At 41.3% G+C, this 21203-nt stretch overlaps 1 protein-coding gene across 1 annotated transcript in view; it reads left to right on the top strand.

Moving 5' to 3' along the window:
- Positions 1-21203, top strand: part of LOC311131167 (heterogeneous nuclear ribonucleoprotein L-like) — a 66773-nt gene that overhangs the window by 26537 nt on the left and 19033 nt on the right. The window contains exons 2-6 of the mRNA XM_084164011.1: positions 7720-7838; positions 10641-10878; positions 18404-18484; positions 20178-20279; positions 20397-20469. Of these exons, the coding sequence (XP_084020137.1) occupies positions 7720-7838; positions 10641-10878; positions 18404-18484; positions 20178-20279; positions 20397-20469 (613 nt within the window). The remainder of the gene's footprint in view (positions 1-7719; positions 7839-10640; positions 10879-18403; positions 18485-20177; positions 20280-20396; positions 20470-21203) is intronic.

A 21203-nucleotide genomic window follows, 5' to 3' on the forward strand; every position in this document is an offset into this window, starting at 1 on the left:
CCGTTTATTTTATGGTGTAGACACACACTCTCACAAAGATGGCGCCCACAGATATGGCAGCTCTGCTTCTAGCTCCTAAGCAACTTTGCAGTATTTTGTTTTTTTGTGTGTTATTTCTTACATTGTTAGCCCAGAAAATGTTTTGTGTTATTTGTCATCAAGGCAAAGGGTGGCTACTTTGAAGAATCTCAAATATAAAATATATTTTGATTTGTTTAACACTTTTTTGGTTACTACATGATTCCATATGTGTTATTTCATAGTTTTGATGTCTTCACTATTATTCTACAATGTAGAAAATAGTAAAAATTTAGTAGGTGTGTCCAAACTTTTGACTGGTACTGTACATACTCTCACAAATGCACACTCTTTCTCTTTCTCTCTCTCACACACACAAACACACACATACGCACACTCTCTCACACGCACACACACAAACAGTATATCAACCCCTGTATCTGGCCTACTGTTACACAACACTAAACATGTATATGTGTCTATTCTCTGACAGAGCCCTGTTTGCCCTAAGTTGCTCTTTGAGTGTCTGCAGCGTTCTAAATATAACATGTGCAAGTGGAGAAGAGATATCTGATGCTGACACCTGATGTTAAAGTGCACACTTTGCTTAGAAGGCTTCTGGAGAGGTTAGTTGTTTTGGGGGATGGTTTTGTCAAATTATTCTATATTGAACCCTTTTGAGACAGTTCTATAATACCTAAAAAGGATAAAAATCAAAAGTGTGTGTATGAGGATTGTAAAAAGGGGTTCTTGAGATGTGCTTTGCGGCAGGCAATGGTTATATCTACACTAGAATTTTTTTTAAAGTGTACTTTAAAGTGAACTTGAATGAACCTTTATGAGAGTTATACCGAAAAGGTTGCTCAAGCAGCAAAAAAACAAAGTGTGTGTGTGCGTGTGTGTGTTTAGTGTTGGCCTCACAAAGCCTTCAATTCAGTTGCCGGAAACAAGGTCGCTCTCTGCATCGAGCAAAAACTGCACGCTCTCGTGCTTTTGCTCATGCTAAGGTATTAGTGTCGAAGCTTTGGAAGGTTGACATTTTGTTTTTTCGTTGCTGTTTTTACCATTTTGACTGAGGTGATTTTCCGACCGCAACTGCCATGATTGTTCAGAGAAACTGAAAAAGAACTCCTGAATTAGCGAGTCTCTCAGAAGACAGAATAGTTACTATTTCAACATCACAGGGAGTGAAGCAGGTACCCCCTAGCTTTTTGCTAAAAAAAAAAATCTAAGAATATCACTCAATGGTATTGGCAGGGCATTGTTCTGCAGAGTGTAAGCCAGAGGGACATGGCATAGCAGTAGAGGTGGAGTAAGTGGTGCGAGAGCCTTTGATGTAGATATGTTTCAGATCAAACTGCAAACAGATCTGGGGAGGTGTGTATCCTGTGTGTGTGGCCTGCGAGGTCATCTGCTACTGTGTGCTTCTGGATGCTGTTTCACAACAGCAGCAGCAGTAGCATGTGACTGCGGTTGAGTCTGAATCAGTGGGAATTGTCATTATCAGCTACTGTGGGAGAGGATTGAGTCATTCACATGTGAACAAATACTATTTATGTATTTCTTTGTAAACACATTTGTCTGATCCAGTGGTCTTATCCAGTGTCTGTGTGTGGTTTGTTTGTGGTGTGTGTGTGTGTGTGAGGGGGGGGGGGGGGGGGGGGGGGGGGTTGTGCGCATGTGCGTGCGTTAACCTCTTGTGACATTGCGTTTTATCTCCTCGGCTGGCTGCCGTGCATTATTGGCTGGAATAATAGGATGAATTGTTGCTCCGAGACCCCCTTTCTTGGGGACAGAATTTTCGCTCACGTTTCATCAGTGCCATTTTTAAAGGAGAGAAGAGGCAGACTGAAAGTGTCAGTTGGTGAAAATAGCTTTGTGCATGGGACTGACAAAAGGCACTGTAATGTCTCCTTTGAGCTGGCGGTTACCCATTTGTCTAGGTGAGAGAGAGAGATGAGGGAAATACAGACAGACAGAGTGAAAGAGAGGAAGGAGGAGGAAGAAAGAAAGACTATAGACTATAGACAGGGAGAAAGTATAGTTAGAAAGAAAGAACGAAAAAAAAAAATATGTTTAAAAAAAATAGGGAACAAGGAAAGAAAGAAATGGAAGAATGAAAGGTACAGAGAGATACTTTCAGTTTTGAAGACACCCTTGAAAGTTTGGGTAGTTAAAGTAGTGGTAGGTATGGCTGACTGTGTTCAAGTGCAGGCATCAAAAGAAGACAGCTCAGATATTTTCCAAACAGCAACTGCTCGAGAGCCAAAAAGCGGCTTTTGAAATAGTTTCTATGCTTAATTTTACCCCAGCGAAAAGCACACCACTTATTCTATTATCCGTCATCTGTCTCAACGTGTCATAGAACCGCACAAAATAAACTTGAGGCTTTCCTTTACCACTATGACAGGCGACAGTTTTGCATGTTTTCTTCCCACTCTCCAAGTTCCCGAGCATTAAAAAGTTCACCAGGAAAGGGATATGAATATATCAGTGTCTTTACAGGAGCTTGTTGAGCTACACATTGCTTTCGGAATGAATTGACGTTTTTATTCAGACAAACACCGTCCCTGGATTGTGGTTGTCATTTCTAGAGCTTATTTTAGTTATTTCATTTCCAGAGACGTTTGACTGCGTCCTGATTCTCCATACTTTTCCAAAAGTGTGCACTCACACACTTCCCATCATGGATTTAAAAGCTAATGATCGGTGTAAGCATTGGATGTAGGGAGTTTCTATCATTGTTAAATCCATGGAAGAAAGTGTGCAATTGCACACTTCGGGAGAAGGGTGGTGAATCGGTACACAGCCTATCTATCTCTCTTTCTAGAGAGGCTGGGGGTAAGAATGTGGTCAATTGTAAACAAATCTCGTCTTAAGCGCAGTGCCTGTCGGCGAGGATTCAATTTGTCTCTGTGTCTGAAGTAGAGGCGTGTGGGGCTCAGCGTTGTCCCAGAGCGCATGGATGGCTAGACTAGACAGGGGAGGAATTTGTCGCAACGGACAGCTCCAGTAATGAACCGTCCTGGACTTCTGGAAGAGCTAGCATCGAACAAAGAAGAGGGCCAAGTAATTGGTTGCCTCAGAAGTGCTGTGGCCCTTGTCAATGCGGTTTCTCAAAGCCGGGCTATGGTGGAAACAAGGCAGCCCAAGTTGTCTTGAGAATACGGGAGACTGGATGTCAGACGATTTTGTTGTAGAGCAGACGCTTTGCTGTCTGATTACAATTACTGTTAGCTTATTTTCTTATGTACAGTAGCTCCAGTCTCATCAGGGTGACTTGTTTCTTAATTCCCGACAAATTGCATCCATTTGGAAGATTATAAGAATGGATGCTATAACCTGTTCACTGCAGCTGCTGTTTTTTTGGTTAATTGTGATTATAAAAAAATCTCATTACTTAAAATCGGCTGAGGTCATTAATTCATTGTGAAGTGGTTTTATAGTAATTTCATATTGGTCTCCCCAATTTTACTCCTCTTGTTTCATAGCGGCTTTTAGTGGATACTTGCTTTTAATTAGTTTTTTTAATGTGCTTTTCCTCATTGTTTGTAATCTGTTATCCAATTTAATTGGAGTCTAAGAAAAGCTTTTTGAATGTACAGCGTTCAATTCGCATATTAATTGTGTCATTTTTAGATATCAGCTTTTGGTACTGTTGCAAGACTTGCATTTACAGTGAGGGGAAAAAAGTATTTGATCCCCTGCTGATTTTGTACGTTTGCCCACTGACAAAGAAATTATCAGTCTATAATTTTAATGGTAGGTTTATTTGAACAGTGAGAGACAGAATAACAACAAAAAAATCCAGAAAAAAGCATGTCAAAAATGTTATAAATTGATTTACATTTTAATGAGGGAAATAAGTATTTGACCCCCTCTCAATCAGAAAGTATTTTATACAGGTAACGAATCCTAATCTCAGCTTGTTACCTGTATAAAAGACACCTGTCCACAGAAGCGATCAATCAATCAGATTCCAAACTCTCCACCATGGCCAAGACCAAAGAGCTCTCCAAGGATGTCAGGGACAAGATTGTAGACCTACACAAGGTTGGAATGGGCTACAAGACCATCGCCAAGCAGCTTGGTGAGAAGGTGACAACAGTTGGTGCGATTATTCGCAAATGGTAGAAACACAAAAGACCTGTCAATCTCCCTCAGCCTGGGGCTCCATGCAAGATCTCACCTGGTGGAGTTGCAATGATTATGAGAACGGTGAGGAATCAGCCCAGAACTACACGGGAGGATCTTGTCAATGATCTCAAAGCAGCTGGGACCATAGTCACCAAGAAAACAATTGGTAACACACTACGCCGTGAAGGACTGAAATCCTGCAGCGCCCGCAAGGTTCCCCTGCTCAAGAAGGCACATATACAGGCCCGTCTGAAGTTTGCCAATGAACATCTGAATGATTCAGAGGAGAATTGGGTGAAAGTGTTGTGGTCAGATGAGACCAAAATCGAGCTCTTTGGCATCAACTCAACTCGCCGTGTTTGGAGGAGGAGGAATGACCCCAAGAACACCATCCCCACCATCAAACATAGAGGTGGAAACATTATGCTTTGGGGGTGTTTTTCTGCTAAGGGGACAGGACAACTTCACCACATCAAATGGATGATGAACGGGGCCATGTACCGTCAAACCTTGGGTGAGAACCTCCTTCCCTCTGCCAGGGCATTGAAAATGGGTCGTGGATGGGTATTCCAGCATGACAATGACCCAAAACACATGGCCAAGGCAACAAAGGAGTGGCTCAAGAAGAAGCACATTAAGGTCCTGGAGTGGCCTAGCCAGTCTCCAGACCTTAATCCCATAGAAAATCTGTGGAAGGAGCTGAAGGTTCGAGTTGCCAAACGTCAGCCTCGAAACCTTAATGACTTGGAGAAGATCTGCAAAGAGGAGTGGGACAAAATCCCTCCTGAGATGTGTGCAAACCTGGTGGCCAACTACAAGAAATGTCTGACCTCTGTGATTGCCAACAAGGGTTTTGCCACCAAGTACTAAGTCATGTTTTGCAGAGGGGTCAAATACTTATTTCCCTCATTAAAATGCAAATCAATTTATAACATTTTTGACATGCATTTTTCTGGATTTTTTTGTTGTTATTCTGTCTCTCACTGTTCAAATAAACCTACCATTAAAATTATAGACTGATCATGTCTTTGTCAGTGGGCAAACTTACAAAATCAGCAGGGGATCAAATACTTTTTTCCCTCACTGTACATGGTTGGTCTGTGAAGCATATAAGCAATATTGGCAATGACTCAGAACACTTTTCTTCTTTTTTTTAAAACATACATATTTGAATGCCTGAATAGCCAGTCCAAAATGAATGTATCATTGAGCATTAAAATATGGTTTCCCGCTACTTTCAATTCCCCTTGTACTGTCATACGTATAGTCCCGTGTAGCTCAGTTGGTAGAGCATGGCGCTTGCAACGCCAGGGTTGTGGGTTCGATTCACACAGTGGATCAGTATGAAAAATGTATGCACTCACTAACTGTAAGTCGTAAATGTACATAAGCATTCACTAATTTTCTAACAGAGCTTACAAAGGTGTTGCGCAACAGTTTACAAAGTGATTCTCATGCTCAGCAAGTTGCTAATTCAGAAGTCCCCCCCCCCCGAAGGTTTTCATCATTAGCATATTTTCCTCACTTTGAGAAAAGTGTGAAACCACTGTAAAACAGGTGTGAAGCGCTACTAATTAACAGCCTGTGCTGCGATTTAACAACATCCAGCTGCAAGACAAGGACCCACAGTCTGAAGGCTTGCATTAGAGTTGGGCTTAAATTATGTTACATTTAGGTTGTGTGACAGACAAGGATATACAGTGCATTCGGAAAGTATTCAGACCCCTCTTTTCCTTCCTCTTATCCGGATATTTCTTTCCTTTTCTCTCTTTCACCTCTTTCACCCTCTGAAAATCAGTAGTTCTACTGAGAGGGCCTCAAGTTGTTCGCCTAAAATGAATGAATGAAGTACAGTGCATTCGGAAAGTATTCAGACCCCTTGACTTTTTCCACATTTTGTTACGTTACAGCCTTATTCTAACATTGATTACATTTTTTTTCTCATCAATCTACAGACAATACCACATAATGATGAAGCAAAAACAGGTTCTTTGAAATTTTTGCAGATGTATTAAAAATAAAACATTTAAATATGACATTTACATAAGTATTCAGACCCTTTACACAGTACTTTGTTGAAGCTCCTTTGGCAGCGATTACAGCCTCAAGTCTTTTTGGGTATGACGCTACAAGCTTGGCACACCTGTATTTGGGGAGTTTCTCCCATTCTTCTCTGCAGATCCTCTCAAGCTGTGTAAGATTGGATGGGGAGCATTGCTGCACAGCTATTTTCAGGTCTCTCCAGAGATGTTTGATCGTGTTCAAGTCCGGGCTCTGGCTGGGCCACTCAAGCACATTCAGAGACTTGTCCCGAAGTCACTCCTGCATTGTCTTGGCTGTGTGCTTAGGGTCCTGTTTGAAGGTGAACCTTCACCCCAGTCTGAGGTCCTGAGTGCTCTGGAGCAGGTTTTCATCAAGGATGAACTCTGTACTTTGCTCCTTTCATCTTTCCCTCGATCCTGACTAGTCTCCCAGTTCCTGCCGCTGAAAAACATCCCCACAGCATGATGCTGCCACCAACATGCTTCACCGTAGGGATGGTGCCAGGTTTCCTCCAGACGTGACTTTTGCATTCAGGCCAAAGAGTTCAATCTTGGTTTCATCAGACCAGAGAATCTTGTTTCTTATGGTGTGAGAGTCTAGGAAGAGTCTTGGTGGTTTCAAACTTCTTCCATTTAAGAATGATGGAGGCCACTGTGTTCTTGGGGACCTTCAATGCTGCAAAATGTTTTGGTACCCTTCCCCAGATCTGTGCCTCGACACAATCCTGTCTCTGAGCTCTACGGACAATTCCTTCGACCTCATGGCTTGGTTTTTGCTCTGACATGCACTGTCAACTGTGGGACCTTATATAGACAGGTGTGTGCCTTTCCAAATCATGTCCAATCAATTGAATTTACCACAGGTGGACTCCAATCAAGATCTCAAGGATGATCAATGGAAACAGGAGCTCAATTTCCAGTCTCATAGCAAAGTGTCTGAGTACTTATGTAAAAAGGTATTTCTGTTTTTTATTTGTAATACATTTGCTAACATTTCTAAAAACCTGTTTTCGATTTGTCATTATTGGGTATTGTGTGTAGATTGATGAGGAACATTTAAAAAAAATCCATTTTAGAATAAGGCTGTAAATGTGGAAAAAGTCAAGGGGTCTGAATACTTTCCGAATGCACTGTATTTACTTCCGGTCTGTAAGTGGCCCTCGTGTCAAGGAATCTGAAGAGGCTGAATTTCCTTAGGCCTCAAGAATGAGTTAAATAAAAAAATAATGATTGAAGTCATTCAAACTAAACCAAATCAAACATTGCTACAAAACACAAACAAATTCACTATAAACATGCAGAAAACAGTGTTACAAGAGAACATGCGATTTCACTTCTTGTACACTCTAACAGCATGTCAAAGGCACTAAGTGCCAATGCTGACGATTACTTTGGTGTTTGGTTGCATTTACGTTATGTTAAACCTTCTTGGCTGTGAAAGCGGCCTTCGTATGTATCCATGTGGTATACCTCATTTGACCTTTCAACCCCATTTGACCGCTGTCCCCCCTCTCTCCTCCAGGACAATGGGGAGGATGCCCACAGGATCGCCCCCTCTCCGGTGGTCCACGTGCGGGGGCTCTGTGAGTCAGTGGTGGAGGGGGACCTGGTGGAGGCCCTGGAGAAGTTTGGCAACATCTGGTAGGTGATATTTCTTGTTGTCTGTTCTGCTTTGATGGACATGTGGCAATCTTTTGCCTCATTTCCATTACATGGTTGCATGTGCAAATGATTATTTTAAATGTACTATAGAACTGTAGTGCATTACATAACTGTATTCATAGTTCAGATTTGCACTTACTGTAACTCAGTTTTCACTTACCAGGAAGAGCCAACTACTATATTACTATACATGTTAGTTAGTATTCTAATACTATTATGCGTCTGAGCAGCTCACTGATTGAACGCATCAACAGAATGTATTGAGATGCATATTTTTTCCCTGTGTGCACTTTGATTGTTTTTCTCCAACAAAGCCAATGGGATTGGACTCTTTGTCCTGTAAGAATACAACTCCCTCTTTCTGGATTTTTTGCCATTTCTTCAGTGTTGGAAATCAATTTTTAATGCATTTAAATGCAATAACAATCTCCCGGTTATCATATTTCTCGTAGAAAAGGACCATTAAGGGCTTGGAAAACATGAATGTATGCCATTTAGGACCTGTATATTTAGCTCATGTCTGTCCTCTAAATTGCCTGCTTTTAACATCAGACCACACATGTTTACTCAAGGGGATAAGTGCTCTGGGGACAAACATATTATACTCTTATTGCATGGACTGGCTGGGGAAGTCTCATTTGAGGCACTCACACAACGGGGAATACACAGCAGAGGCTTATTTGCAGAGCCCCTTCACATTCACCTAGAGAATCAAGAACGTTTTGATTTGAAGTCAAGGTGAATTTGGGTGAAATTTGGAAAAAATGACAATGACCCCGTAGACACACTCAAGTTGCTCAACTGATATACAACGCATTCGGCACAACGGTTGTGACACAAGGGAGAGTTTTTCTGCACAGAAGTATTGATACACACGTTTTGTGGAGACACCGCACAATGGTTGTGTAAACATTTTTATGCAGACAAACTCTCCATTGTATCACAAACATAGCAGTTGTATCACAACCATTGTGTCAAATGCATTGTACATCAGTTTTACAACCTGAGTGTGTACGGGGCCAATATGCCTGGGATTATTGTAAATATCTTCCTGCCACCATCCATCCCAGTGTCACTTGATAGTTCCGTAACTCGGGGGATCGCCGCTTTTAAGATATTATGGGATGTGGATTTGATTGCAGAGGACTTGACTTGTGCGCTGGTAGGGTACGTTTCCCTGTGCTGTAGTCGGAATTGAGATCAGGCGAGGGTATTTTTAAGTCGGTGCAATATCGATATACTGTAGGTCTCTGAGTACGCCATAGGCAGACATATTGTGACACGGTGAACGTGAGCTGTCAGCTCCACTCAAACAGTAGCTTCAAGGACAGCATTCACATTAGAATGATGGGGAGGCTTTATTGTGCAATGCTATTTATGGGGGTGAAGAGTGTGCTCTGTCTGCAATTTAAGTAGTGCATTATCTGGTACTTTTTGTTGTTGTTTCAAAAACAATAAGGTATATATTTTTTGCCTGCGGGTATAATGCAGTTATAATGTCTTATAATCACAATCATTCAATACCAGCCATTCTTATTAGATAATGTAAGATACTAGCTAGATGAATAGTTGTTGACTGTAAAATAAAGCGTAACCAGGGGGACATTTTATGTTTTACTTATGTTGAACTCTTTCTAGTTCAACAAAAATAGAATGCGTGGTGAATAGCAGCACCTTAAGAGAGGCAATAACTTACAAAGAGTTTGGTTTCTATCTGCCGTGTTATAATCTCTCCACAAATGTTACCTCAGTTTGGTTTGAGGTTCTGTTAGACAAGACAAATTTCTACTTTTATTTTACCAGCACTGCATGGAGTCTGTATAAGAAAAACATTGAGTGATCTAACTAGGGAATTGGGAAGCTAAAATTGAATATGGGCCACTGTGTGAAACACTGGCTAGGTCTTCAGTGTGTGGGGATTCTTACTGTGTATGAATGCTGTCTCTGTTTCCCGTGGCAGGGTGTAGATGATTCGTGAATGCTGATTCTGATTGATATGATTGTTGCCAAAGGAGAGCTGTGTAAAGAGATATATTAGACGTAGGGCTTGTTGCTTACTAATTCTAAAGTTATGAGGATGATAGTATGGTTGTGGATTGTACATCAATGGATGAAGGTGTCTTCCTTTTAGGGAGTTTTTTCCTTTTGCTTGCTTTTTGGGGGGCTAGGCTGAGTTACTGTAAAGCACTTTGTGACAAAGTTTTGGGTTGTTGTTGTTGTAAAAAAGGTCATAATTTTCTTTGGATTGATTGAGAAGTAAGAACATGGATTGTTGCTTGACAATCATCAAATGTCTGTAACATGACTGAAACAAGGTTTGTTGATTGATTTATTGATTGATTTAATTGATTAGATCATTAAAAGTAGCAGCCTGCTCCAGCCGGTGACAACATTACATAAAACAGTATTAAGGATGAAAACATAGTAAAGGCTTATTTCCATTGTGGTTCTCTTTGGAAGCAAGATGACAGGTAGTTTCAAGCTAGTTTACACTATCACTGTTTTCAACAGGTATTGCATGACAGTCTGATTTTTTTGTCGAGTGTCGCACAGCATCCAATAAACAGGGATAGGAAACGTTTTCTCTGTCATGAGACAAAATAATGAAACTCGCACGACAATCGTGTGCCGTATTCTATAGATGTCATCTCAGAACCCATAACTGCATTTCATGCTAGGTAGCTATCAACGTTTTCTAAATTTCGTCGGTCACCAGAGATCAGCCTCGATGTTGCAGTGGGTTACTAATTGTGTCTTTGTCATTGGGTCTTCCTTTGACAGCTACGTCATGATGATGCCGTTCAAGCGTCAGGCGCTGGTGGAGTTTGAAGCTATGGAGAGCGCCGACCAGTGCGTGACATGCGGCACCAACGAAGCGGTCAACATTGCCGGCCAGCAGGCCTTCTTCAACTACTCCACCAGCAAGAGGATCACGCGGCCAACTAACGCCGATGACCCCAACAGTGGCAACAAAGTCCTGCTCCTCTCCATTCAGAACCCTCTCTATCCCATCACCACTGTAAGTTCATGAACTTCATGCCAGTTCAGTGCAATGGTTGAGTTTACAATGTTGACAATAGTTTAGATCACTATGGTTTAGTTGACGATGGTTTAGTTTACAATGGTTTAGCATTCAATAGTTTAACTTACGGTAGGCAACCCACTGGGCACAAGCTGGTTAAATCAACGTTGTTTCAACGTAATTTGTCAACATATTGTGATGTGGAATCTACGTGGAAAATACATTGGATTTGAAAAAAGTCATCAACTGTTGTTTTGAGGGGTAACATTTCAACCACAGTATTATGTCATCATGGTAACCAATTTTCAACAAAGACAAACCTTGTATAAAATATGTTGAATTTGTACCTTTGAAACAACGTCAGATCTTCAACATCCACTATAAGAAAAAAAGCAATAGGCTGGGCAGCACCTCTTACTGGACAGTTGATCTATCTACAGCTATTCCTTCGGTCTCCCATCCAGGGTTTTAACCAAGCCTTGCTTAGCCTTGATATTTGTCACTGACTATTACCATAATATAATAATATATATGCCATTTAGCAGATGCTTTTATCCAAAGTGACTTACAGTCATGTGTGCATACATTTTACATGTGGGTGGCCCTGTGGGTGGCCCAGGGAATCGAACCCACAATCCTGGCGTTTCAAGCGCCATGCACTACCAACTGGGCCATACAGGACCACTTTATTGGCGCTGCATGTCACGCACTGGTCGGCACTCTCCATGGCTTCAAACTCCACCAGCACCTGGCGCTTGAACGCCATCATCATGACATAGCTGTCAAAGGAAGACCCAATGACAAAGACACAATTAGTAACCCACTGCAACATCGAGGCTGATCTCTGGTGACCGACAAAATTTAGAAAATTTAGATAGCTAACTAGCATGAAATGTGGTTATGGGATCTAAGATTACAGCTATAGAATACGGCACACGATTGTCATGCGAGTTTAGAGAGTCTGTCTTTACCAATTTGCTATCGTGAGAATGATTGTTGAGAAATCTCACTGTTGCTATCAAAGTCATTCCAAAGGGTAGGTTCACAGAGCAAATGAAATTTAACCATACTTTATCAATCATTCTGTATATCATCAATGATGCAATTTAGGCCTATATAGCATTTGGGAAGTAATCAACAGCTATTGTTTAAATTCAGCCAAGGATTCAACTAAAAATAGACAATAAATATAAGCCTAGGGTTTCAAGCTTTGGTTGATTTGAAATGAATAATAAATATGTTGGATTCACATCTCCATCTCAACCAAAATTAAAAGTTGAAGAATAGGATTAAATCAAACAAAACTGAATTTAAAGTTAATTTAAAGTTTGATTTGATTTTTTTGTCCTATTCTTTAACATATATTGTTTGGTTGAAATGGAGACGTGACTCCAACATAAAGATTATTAATTTGTTGTCAAACTGGAATTGAAGCGAAACTCAGTGGCACAGATGGTGCTATCCAAGCAGAAGATGCACCTCCTTCAAAAGTAGATATTTGGTTGTGTTGACAACCAAACACAATTCAATATCACTTTTGCAATATGGTAAATAGCCTAATAACTTGTCGACAAGTTAACCAATTATATGTTGGATTCTCGTCTCCATCTCAACCAAAAATAAAAGTTAAAGAATAGGATTAAGCTAGTGGCCCAGATGGAACTATCCAAGCAGTAGATACAGTGGCTTGCGAAAGAATTCACCCCCGTTGGCATTTTTCCTATTTTGTTGCCTTACAACCTGGAATTAAATTTGATTTTTGAGGGGTTTGTATCATTTGATTTACACAACATGCCTACCACTTTGAATATGCAATTATAATTTTTTTGTGAAACAAATAAGAAATAAGACAAAAAAACAGAAAACTTGTGCGTGCATAACTATTCACCCCCCCAAAGTCAATACTTTGTAGAGCCACCTTTTGCAGCAATTACAGCAGCAGGTCTCTTGGGGTATGTCTCTATAAGCTTGGCACATCTAGCCACTGGGATTGTTGCCCATTCTTTAAGGGAAAACTGCTCCAGCTCCTTCAAGTTGGATGGGTTCCGCTGGTGTACAGCAATCTTTAAGTCATACCACAGATTCTCAATTGGATTGAGGTCTGGGCTTTGACCAGGCCATTCCAAGACATTTAAATGTTTCCCCTTAAACCACTCAAGTGTTGCTTTAGCAGTATGCTTAGGGTCATTGTCCTGCTGAAGGTGAACCTCCGTCCGAGTCTCAGATCTCTGGAAGACTGAAACAGGTTTCCCTCAAGAATTTCCCTGTATTTAGCGCCATCCATCATTCCTTCAATTCTGACCAGTTTCCCAGTCCCTGCCGATGAAAAACATACCCACAGCATGATGCTGCCACTACCATGCTTCACTGTGGGGATGGTGTTCTCGGGGTGATGAGAGGTGTTGGGTTTGCGCCAGATATAGCGTTTTCCTTGATGGCCAAAAAGCTCAATATTAGTCTCATCTGACCAGAGTACCTTCTTCCATATGTTTGGGGAGTCTCCCACATGCCTTTTGGCGAACACCAAACGTGTTTGCTTATTCTTTTCTTTAAGCAATGGCTTTTTTCACTCTTCTGTAAAGCCCAGCTCTGTGGAGTGTACTGCTTAAAGTGGTTCTATGGACCAATCTCCGCTGTGGAGCTTTGCAGCTCCTTCAGGGTTATCTTTGGTCTCTTTGTTGCCTCTCTGATTAATGCCCTCCTTGCCTGGTCCGTGAGTTTTGGTGGGCGGCCCTCTCTTGCAGGTTTGTTGTGGTGCCATATTCTTTCAATTTTTTAATAATGGATTTAATGGTTCTCTGTGGGATGTTCAAAGTTTCAGCTTTTTTTTATAACCCAACCCTGATCTGTACTTCTCCACAACTTTGTCCCTGACCTGTTTGGAGAGCTCCTTGGTCTTCATGGTGCCGCTTACTTGGTGGTGCCCCTTGCTTAGTGGTGTTGCAGACTCTGGGGCCTTTCAGAACAGGTGTATATATACTGAGATTATGTGACAGATCATGTGACACTTAGATTGCACACAGATGGACTTTATTTAACTAATTATGTGACTTCTGAAGGTAATTGGTTGCACCATATCTTATTTAGGGGCTTCATAGCAAAGGGGGTGAATACAGACAGTGGGGGAAAAAAGTATTTAGTCAGCCACCAATTGTGCAAGTTCTCCCACTTAAAAAGATGAGAGAGGCCTGTAATTTTCATCATAGGTACACGTCAACTATGACAGACAAAATGAGAAAAAAAAATCCAGAAAATCACATTGTAGGATTTTTAATGAATTTATTTGCAAATTATGGTGGAAAATAAGTATTTGGTCAATAACAAAAGTTTCTCAATACTTTGTTATATACCCTTTGTTGGCAATGACACAGGTCAAACGTTTTCTGTAAGTCTTCACAAGGTTTTCACACACTGTTGCTGGTATTTTGGCCCATTCCTCCATGCAGATCTCCTCTAGAGCAGTGATGTTTTGGGGCTGTCGCTGGGCAACACAGACTTTCAACTCCCTCCAAAGATTTTCTATGGGGTTGAGATCTGGAGACTGGCTAGGCCACTCCAGGACCTTGAAATGCTTCTTACGAAGCCACTCCTTCGTTGCCCGGACGGTGTGTTTGGGATCATTGTCATGCTGAAAGACCCAGCCACGTTTCATCTTCAATGCCCTTGCTGATGGAAGGAGGGTTTCACTCAAAATCTCACGATACATGGCCCCATTCATTCTTTCCTTTACACGGATCAGTCGTCCTGGTCCCTTTGCAGAAAAACAGCCCCAAAGCATGATGTTTCCACTCCCATGCTTCACAGTAGGTATGGTGTTCTTTGGATGCAACTCAGTATTCTTTGTCCTCCAAACACGACGAGTTGAGTTTTTACCAAAAAGTTATATTTCGGTTTCATCTGACATTCTCCCAATCCTCTTCTGGATCATCCAAATGCACTCTAGCAAACTTCAGACGGGCCTGGACATGTACTGGCTTAAGCAGGGGGACACGTCTGGCACTGCAGGATTTGAGTCCCTGGTGGCGTAGTGTGTTACTGATGGTAGGCTTTGTTACTTTGGTCCCAGCTCTCTGCAGGTCATTCACTAGGTCCCCCCGTGTGGTTCTGGGATTTTTGCTCACCGTTCTTGTGATCATTTTGACCCCACGGGGTGAGATCTTGCGTGGAGCCCCAGATCGAGGGAGATTATCAGTGGTCTTGTATGTCTTCCATTTCCTAATAATTGCTCCCACAGTTGATTTCTTCAAACCAAGCTGCTTACCTATTGCTGATTCAGTCTTCCCAGCCTGGTGCAGGTCTACAATTTTGTTTCTGGTGTCCTTTGACAGCTCTTTGGTCTTGGCCATAGTGGTGTTTGGAGTGTGACTGTTTGAGGTTGTGGACAGGTGTCTTTTATACTGATAACAAGTTCAAACAGGTGCCATTAATACAGGTAACGAGTGGAGGACAGAGGAGCCTCTTAAAGAAGAAGCTACAGGTCTGTGAGAGCCAGAAATCTTGCTTGTTTGTAGGTGACCAAATACTTATTTTCCACCATAATTTGCAAATAAATTCATTAAAAATCCTACAATGTGATTTTCTGGAGAAAAAAAATCTCAATTTGTCTGTCATAGTTGACGTGTACCTATGATGAAAATTACAGGCCTCTCTCATCTTTTTAAGTGGGAGAACTTGCACAATTGGTGGCTGACTAAATACTTTTTTCCCCCACTCTATGCACGCACCACTTTTCCTTTATATATATTTTTTTACTTTTTTGAAACAAGTTATTTTTTAAATTTCACTTCACCAATTTGGACTATTTTGTGTATGTCCATTACATGAAATCCAAATAAAAATCCATATAAATTACAGGTTGTAATGCAACAAAATAGGAAATACGCCAAAGAGGATGAATAATTTTTAGGGAAAAAGTATTTGATCCCCTGCTGATTTTGTACGTTTGCCCACTGACAAAGAAATGATCAGTCTATAATTTTAATGGTAGGTTTATTTGAACAGTGAGAGACAGAATAACAACAACAACAAAAAATCCAGAAAAACGCATGTCAAAAATGTTATAAATTGATTTGCATTTTAATGAGGGAAATAAGTATTTGACCCCCTCTCAATCAGAAAGATTTCTGGCTCCCAGATGTCTTTTATACAGGTAACGAGCTGAGATTAGGAGCACACTCTTAAAGGGAGTGCTCCTAATCTCAGTTTGTTACCTGTATAAAACACACCTGTCCACAGAAGCAATCAATCAATCAGATTCCAAACTCTCCACCATGGCCAAGACCAAAGAGCTCTCCAAGGATGTCAGGGACAAAGTTGTAGACCTACACAATGCTGGAATGGGCTACAAGACCATCGCCAAGCAGCGATTATTCGCAAATGGAAGAAACACAAAAGAAAACTGTCAATCTCCCTCTGCCTGGGGCTCCATGCAAGATCTCACCTCGTGGAGTTGCAATGATCATGAGAACGGTGAGGAATCAGCCCAGAAGTACACGGGAGGATCTTGTCAATGATCTCAAGGCAGCTGGGACCATAGTCACCAAGAAAACAATTGGTAACACACTACGCCGTGAAGGACTGAAATCCTGCAGCGCCCGCAAGGTCCCTTTGCTCAAGAAAGCACATATACATGCCCGTCTGAAGTTTGCCAATGAACATCTGAATGATTCAGAGGAGAACTGGGTGAAAGTGTTGTGGTCAGATGAGACCAAAATGGAGCTCTTTGGCATCAACCCAACTCGCCGTGTTTGGAGGAGGAGGAATGCTGCCTATGACCCCAAGAACACCATCCCCACCGTCAAACATGGAGGTGGAAACATTATGCTTTGGGGGTGTTTTTCTGCTAAGGGGACAGGACAACTTCACCGCATCAAAGGGACGATGGACGGGGCCATGTACCGTCAAATCTTGGGTGAGAACCTCCTTCCCTCAGCCAAGGCATTGAAAATGGGTCGTGGATGGGTATTCCTGCATGACAATGACCCAAAACACACGGCCAAGGCAACAAAGGAGTGGCTCAAGAAGAAGCACATTAAGGTCCTGGAGTGGCCTAGCCAGTCTCCAGACCTTAATCCCATAGAAAATCTGTGGAGGGAGCTGAAGGTTCAAGTTGCCAAACGTCAGCCTCGAAACCTTAATGACTTGGAGAAGATCTGCAAAGAGGAGTGGGACAAAATCCCTCCTGAGATGTGTGCAAACCTGGTGGCCAACTACAAGAAATGTCTGACCTCTGTGATTGCCAACAAGGGTTTTTCCACCAAGTACTAAGTCATGTTTTGCAGAGGGGTCAAATACTTATTTCCCTCATTAAAATGCAAATCAATTTATAACATTTTTGACATGCGTTCTTCTGGATTTTTTTGTTGTTATTCTGTCTCTCACTGTTCAAATAAACTTACCATTAAAATTATAGACTGATAATTTCTTTGTCAGTGGGCAAACGTACAAAATCAGCAGGGGATCAAATACTTTTTTCCCTCACTGTACATATCCTTTAAATGTTGATATTTGGTTGCGTTGTCAACCAAACACAATTCAATATTGCTTTTGTAAGACAGTAAATAGCATAATGTTAAGGCTATCTTACAAACTAATATAACAGTATTTATTCAACCTTAAAATGAGTAACACATCCATGGCTACATTTTGAGGTTACTGTAACAATAAATGTTTTCTTATGTAATCATAGAAAGCGTTCAGGGTCGCAGGTCTGTAGAAATCTTTGCAATTGCAATAATAATCTTGACAAAATCTCAAACGGCATTGATCATTTCCACCATGTACTTTAATGTAATCTCAGGTAACTGCAATCCAGGTCATGTGATTGTGCTATTAGATCAAGCACAGTGATAACACATTAAGTTGTTGTATCTAAATAAACTAAATATCTGACATTGTATTCCCATTTGATCTTTGGTGTGCTTTTAAATGGTGGAAAGCGCAGTGATAACACATTTAGGTGAAAACTAAACCAAAAATCTGACATTGATTTTCCATTGGAATTTGGTTGTGCTTTTAGATGGTTGAAAGCATAGTGATAACACATTGGGAATTCAACAAACTTTTGTCTGTCTTTTTGAGTGGGTGAAAATAGGTTGGAACCACATTGATCAATGTATCTACCAAATATGACCCAATTCTCCACGTTGAAATGCCCAGTGGGGCATTTACAATGGTGTTGCTTACGATGACTTAGTGTACAACGATTTAGCTTGGATTTCCCGAAAGCCTTGTAGCTAATGTGGCATGTTATTTATCTCAACAACCCAGCTGCTCAGCCACAAGAGAGTAACGTAAAGTCTAAAATGTATGTTTAATTGACAGCCAATCTTCTATCCATGAACAAATATAATCAAAAGAAGCAAGAATAAATACTCTTCTACTTGTGGTGTTGGTCTGGGTCATCGAGGAAAATACCACATGAACTACTAAGCTTTCAGGAAACTCACCCCTGAATTGTTACTTATTATTGTGTTAATTATGGCATTAGTCAGAACCCAGTCATTGCTCTTCTGTCTTCTAGGATGTTCTATACACAGTCTGCAATCCCATAGGCAACGTGCTGCGAATTGTCATCTTCAAACGCAATGGAATCCAGGCCATGGTGGAATATCCTTTCTGGAGTCAAGCTGGGCTACTGCAGGCGTGTGTGCGTGCGTGTGTGTGTGTCCTGTAGATGCATGTCTATGTGTGTGGATTCAGGAGTCTGTCTGTATGAGTGATTCTCACAAACAAACACAAACAAACACACACACACACTCAGGCTGTAAAAAGGTTCAGAATGTCGGAAGCAGTGTGTGTGTGTGTGTGTGCGTGTGTATGAGTGTGTGTGTGTGTGTGTGTGTGTGTGTGTGTGTGTGTGTGTGTGTGTGTGTGTGTGTGTGTATGAGTGTGTGTGTGTGTGTCTATTATGGTTTGCACACCTCCAGTATGTGTAGTGGGTTAGAGGCCCTATTTTAACATACTCTTCATTACGCAAGCCTTATATCAGATTAACAACCTATGTAATAATTAGCATGTTGTAGGCCAGTCCGTGCATGCACTTCTGGAGTGTGAACCATATTTGTGTTCAGTTTTGGTATTTTCTTGGAAAAAATAATCAACAATGGGAAGTACTTTTTAACTGATATAATGAAGTACTGATAAACCTAGTTCATAGTAATTTGATAACTAATTCCCATATTGTTCCCTTATTTATAGTCACATTGTAACACAATGGGCCTCTGTTTATATTTACTGTCTAGCATTATAAGACATTTCACTTTGTCCCCAAGTTGGCTCATTATGTAGATCATGTACAGCTATCAGTCTCTACAGTTTCTTGCTAATGGTACCACCAGGAGCAGAGATTGGCCAATGGAAACTCAGGAGACAAGGGATTGTGTCACTGTTGTGTCAGGTTTGGGTTTTATGGGAGATGGATGCTTAAATCCCCTGTTTTATTGCCACTGGGATGTGGTTGCTATGGCAATGGGGGTTTCTAAGGCACTCTGTGTTGTATGTGTGTTTGATCTGATCTGTGGTGTGTTCCAATGGGTGTACCATCACATACTGTATTTGATCATATAATATTTTAAGACATAGGCTCAAGAAGCGAGAAATAGAAGACAATTTGGCCCACCTCGATTAGATTTCAATTCTATTATATTAGCACAACCATTTTGGACCTTTTTATGCTGTTAGGTTTTTATAGTGATTTTACTTTTACTACCTAATTTGCATAACGATCTGCTCGTCTGCATTTTACTGGAACCAGAGCAGCTTGATAAGATTTCATGATGGTTAGAGTGACTCAGCCCATTGTAATTGTGCTTTAGAGTAGCTGTAATCAGCTCAGTCACTGCCAATAAGGTTCTAGAAAAGGGCCTTGTTCAAATACTCTTAAAATTAATCCTTCCTTCCTCCCTTCTTCAACTAATCACTGATTTGACATGAATGGATTGATGTAAGCAAGCATTCCATTGTATTGCACCAATTACGCCATGTCAGATCAGTGATTACAAGAAAGCGAGGGAGGAAAGATGCTTTTTAGGAGGATTCGAACAGGGCCCTATTCTATTACCTAATCTGCAATTGCTGAGCTTATTACAGCTTCTCTGAAGCAGAATTACATTGGGCTGAGTGACCCAAGAGTATGCAAACAGCCTTAGTCGTCTGTAGGGTGGCTTGTGGTTCTTGCTCCATCTCCTATGTTTTTGCCTTCTGGTCATTGTGATTCTACACTGATCTACTCTGTTTGCCACACAACGTTTTGAATTCCACTGAGATCCTCCCGTTTGCTCTTCCTTAATGGTGTTTCCACATTTGAAACTGTCAAAATCGCCCAGAAGGCGAAATCAGCTCTCAACGGAGCAGACATATACGCCGGCAGCTGCACCCTGAAGATCGAATACGCTCGGGTAAACACACATACTCACAAACCCACATACACACACAGTGCTCACACACACTCCACCAGCATCCCTGTGGACCCCTAACACACATGCAGCGGTGCTCTGCTCTCTCTCCCCATGCAGCCCACGCGACTCAACGTCCTCCGCAACGACAATGATAGCTGGGACTACACAAAGCCCTTTCTCGTCAGGCGAGGTACGATATCCTTCCTTCTCTGCTGTATCTCTTCCTGTACTAGGGTTGTATTCATTAGGTAGCAAACTGAAGAAAACGGACTGGAACAAGGAGAGAATACCTGGACTTGTCCTGTAAAAAACGCTCATTGTAGTTCTCTGTTGCAAAACGTTTTTAAACCATTCTCAGTTGCATGCTCTAATGAATACGACATTTGTGTGTGTGCGTTGTGTGTGTCACAAATATGGTGAGCAGAGCAACCCTCAAATCTGTAGCCGTGGTTGTTAAACCATTTCAAAACCCTTTCAACCTTCACACTCCTACAGACACATAATCAGCTGAAATGGGCTGTGACAAGAAATGAGTTCTGCCATTGTGGTTTTACATTCGTTCCTTAAAGAGCGGCCATGAATCTCAATTTGCCAGTTCGTCTGTTGTTTTCTCTTCAACATTAGGCCTCAGTCTTTGTCCCTGCCAAGTCTTCTTCATTGCCTAACTAAAATGAGCCAAAATAGCCTCTGTTAAAAAAAGATTTGTTCTCTTTGTTCCATCAGAGAACATTGGTTACATACATATCCTTCTGTTTTACGTATTAATAGAAATGTCAGATTTTGCTGATGATGGGCACACTGTCTGTGTACCACATCAAATCAAATCAAATCAAATTTTATTTGCCACATGCGCCGAATACAACAGGTGTAGACATTACCGTGAAATGCTTACTTACAGCCCTTAACCAACAATGCATTTATTTC

This window comes from Coregonus lavaretus, assembly GCF_964263955.1.
Source record: "Coregonus lavaretus genome assembly, chromosome: 6".
Taxonomy (NCBI): domain Eukaryota; kingdom Metazoa; phylum Chordata; class Actinopteri; order Salmoniformes; family Salmonidae; genus Coregonus; species Coregonus lavaretus.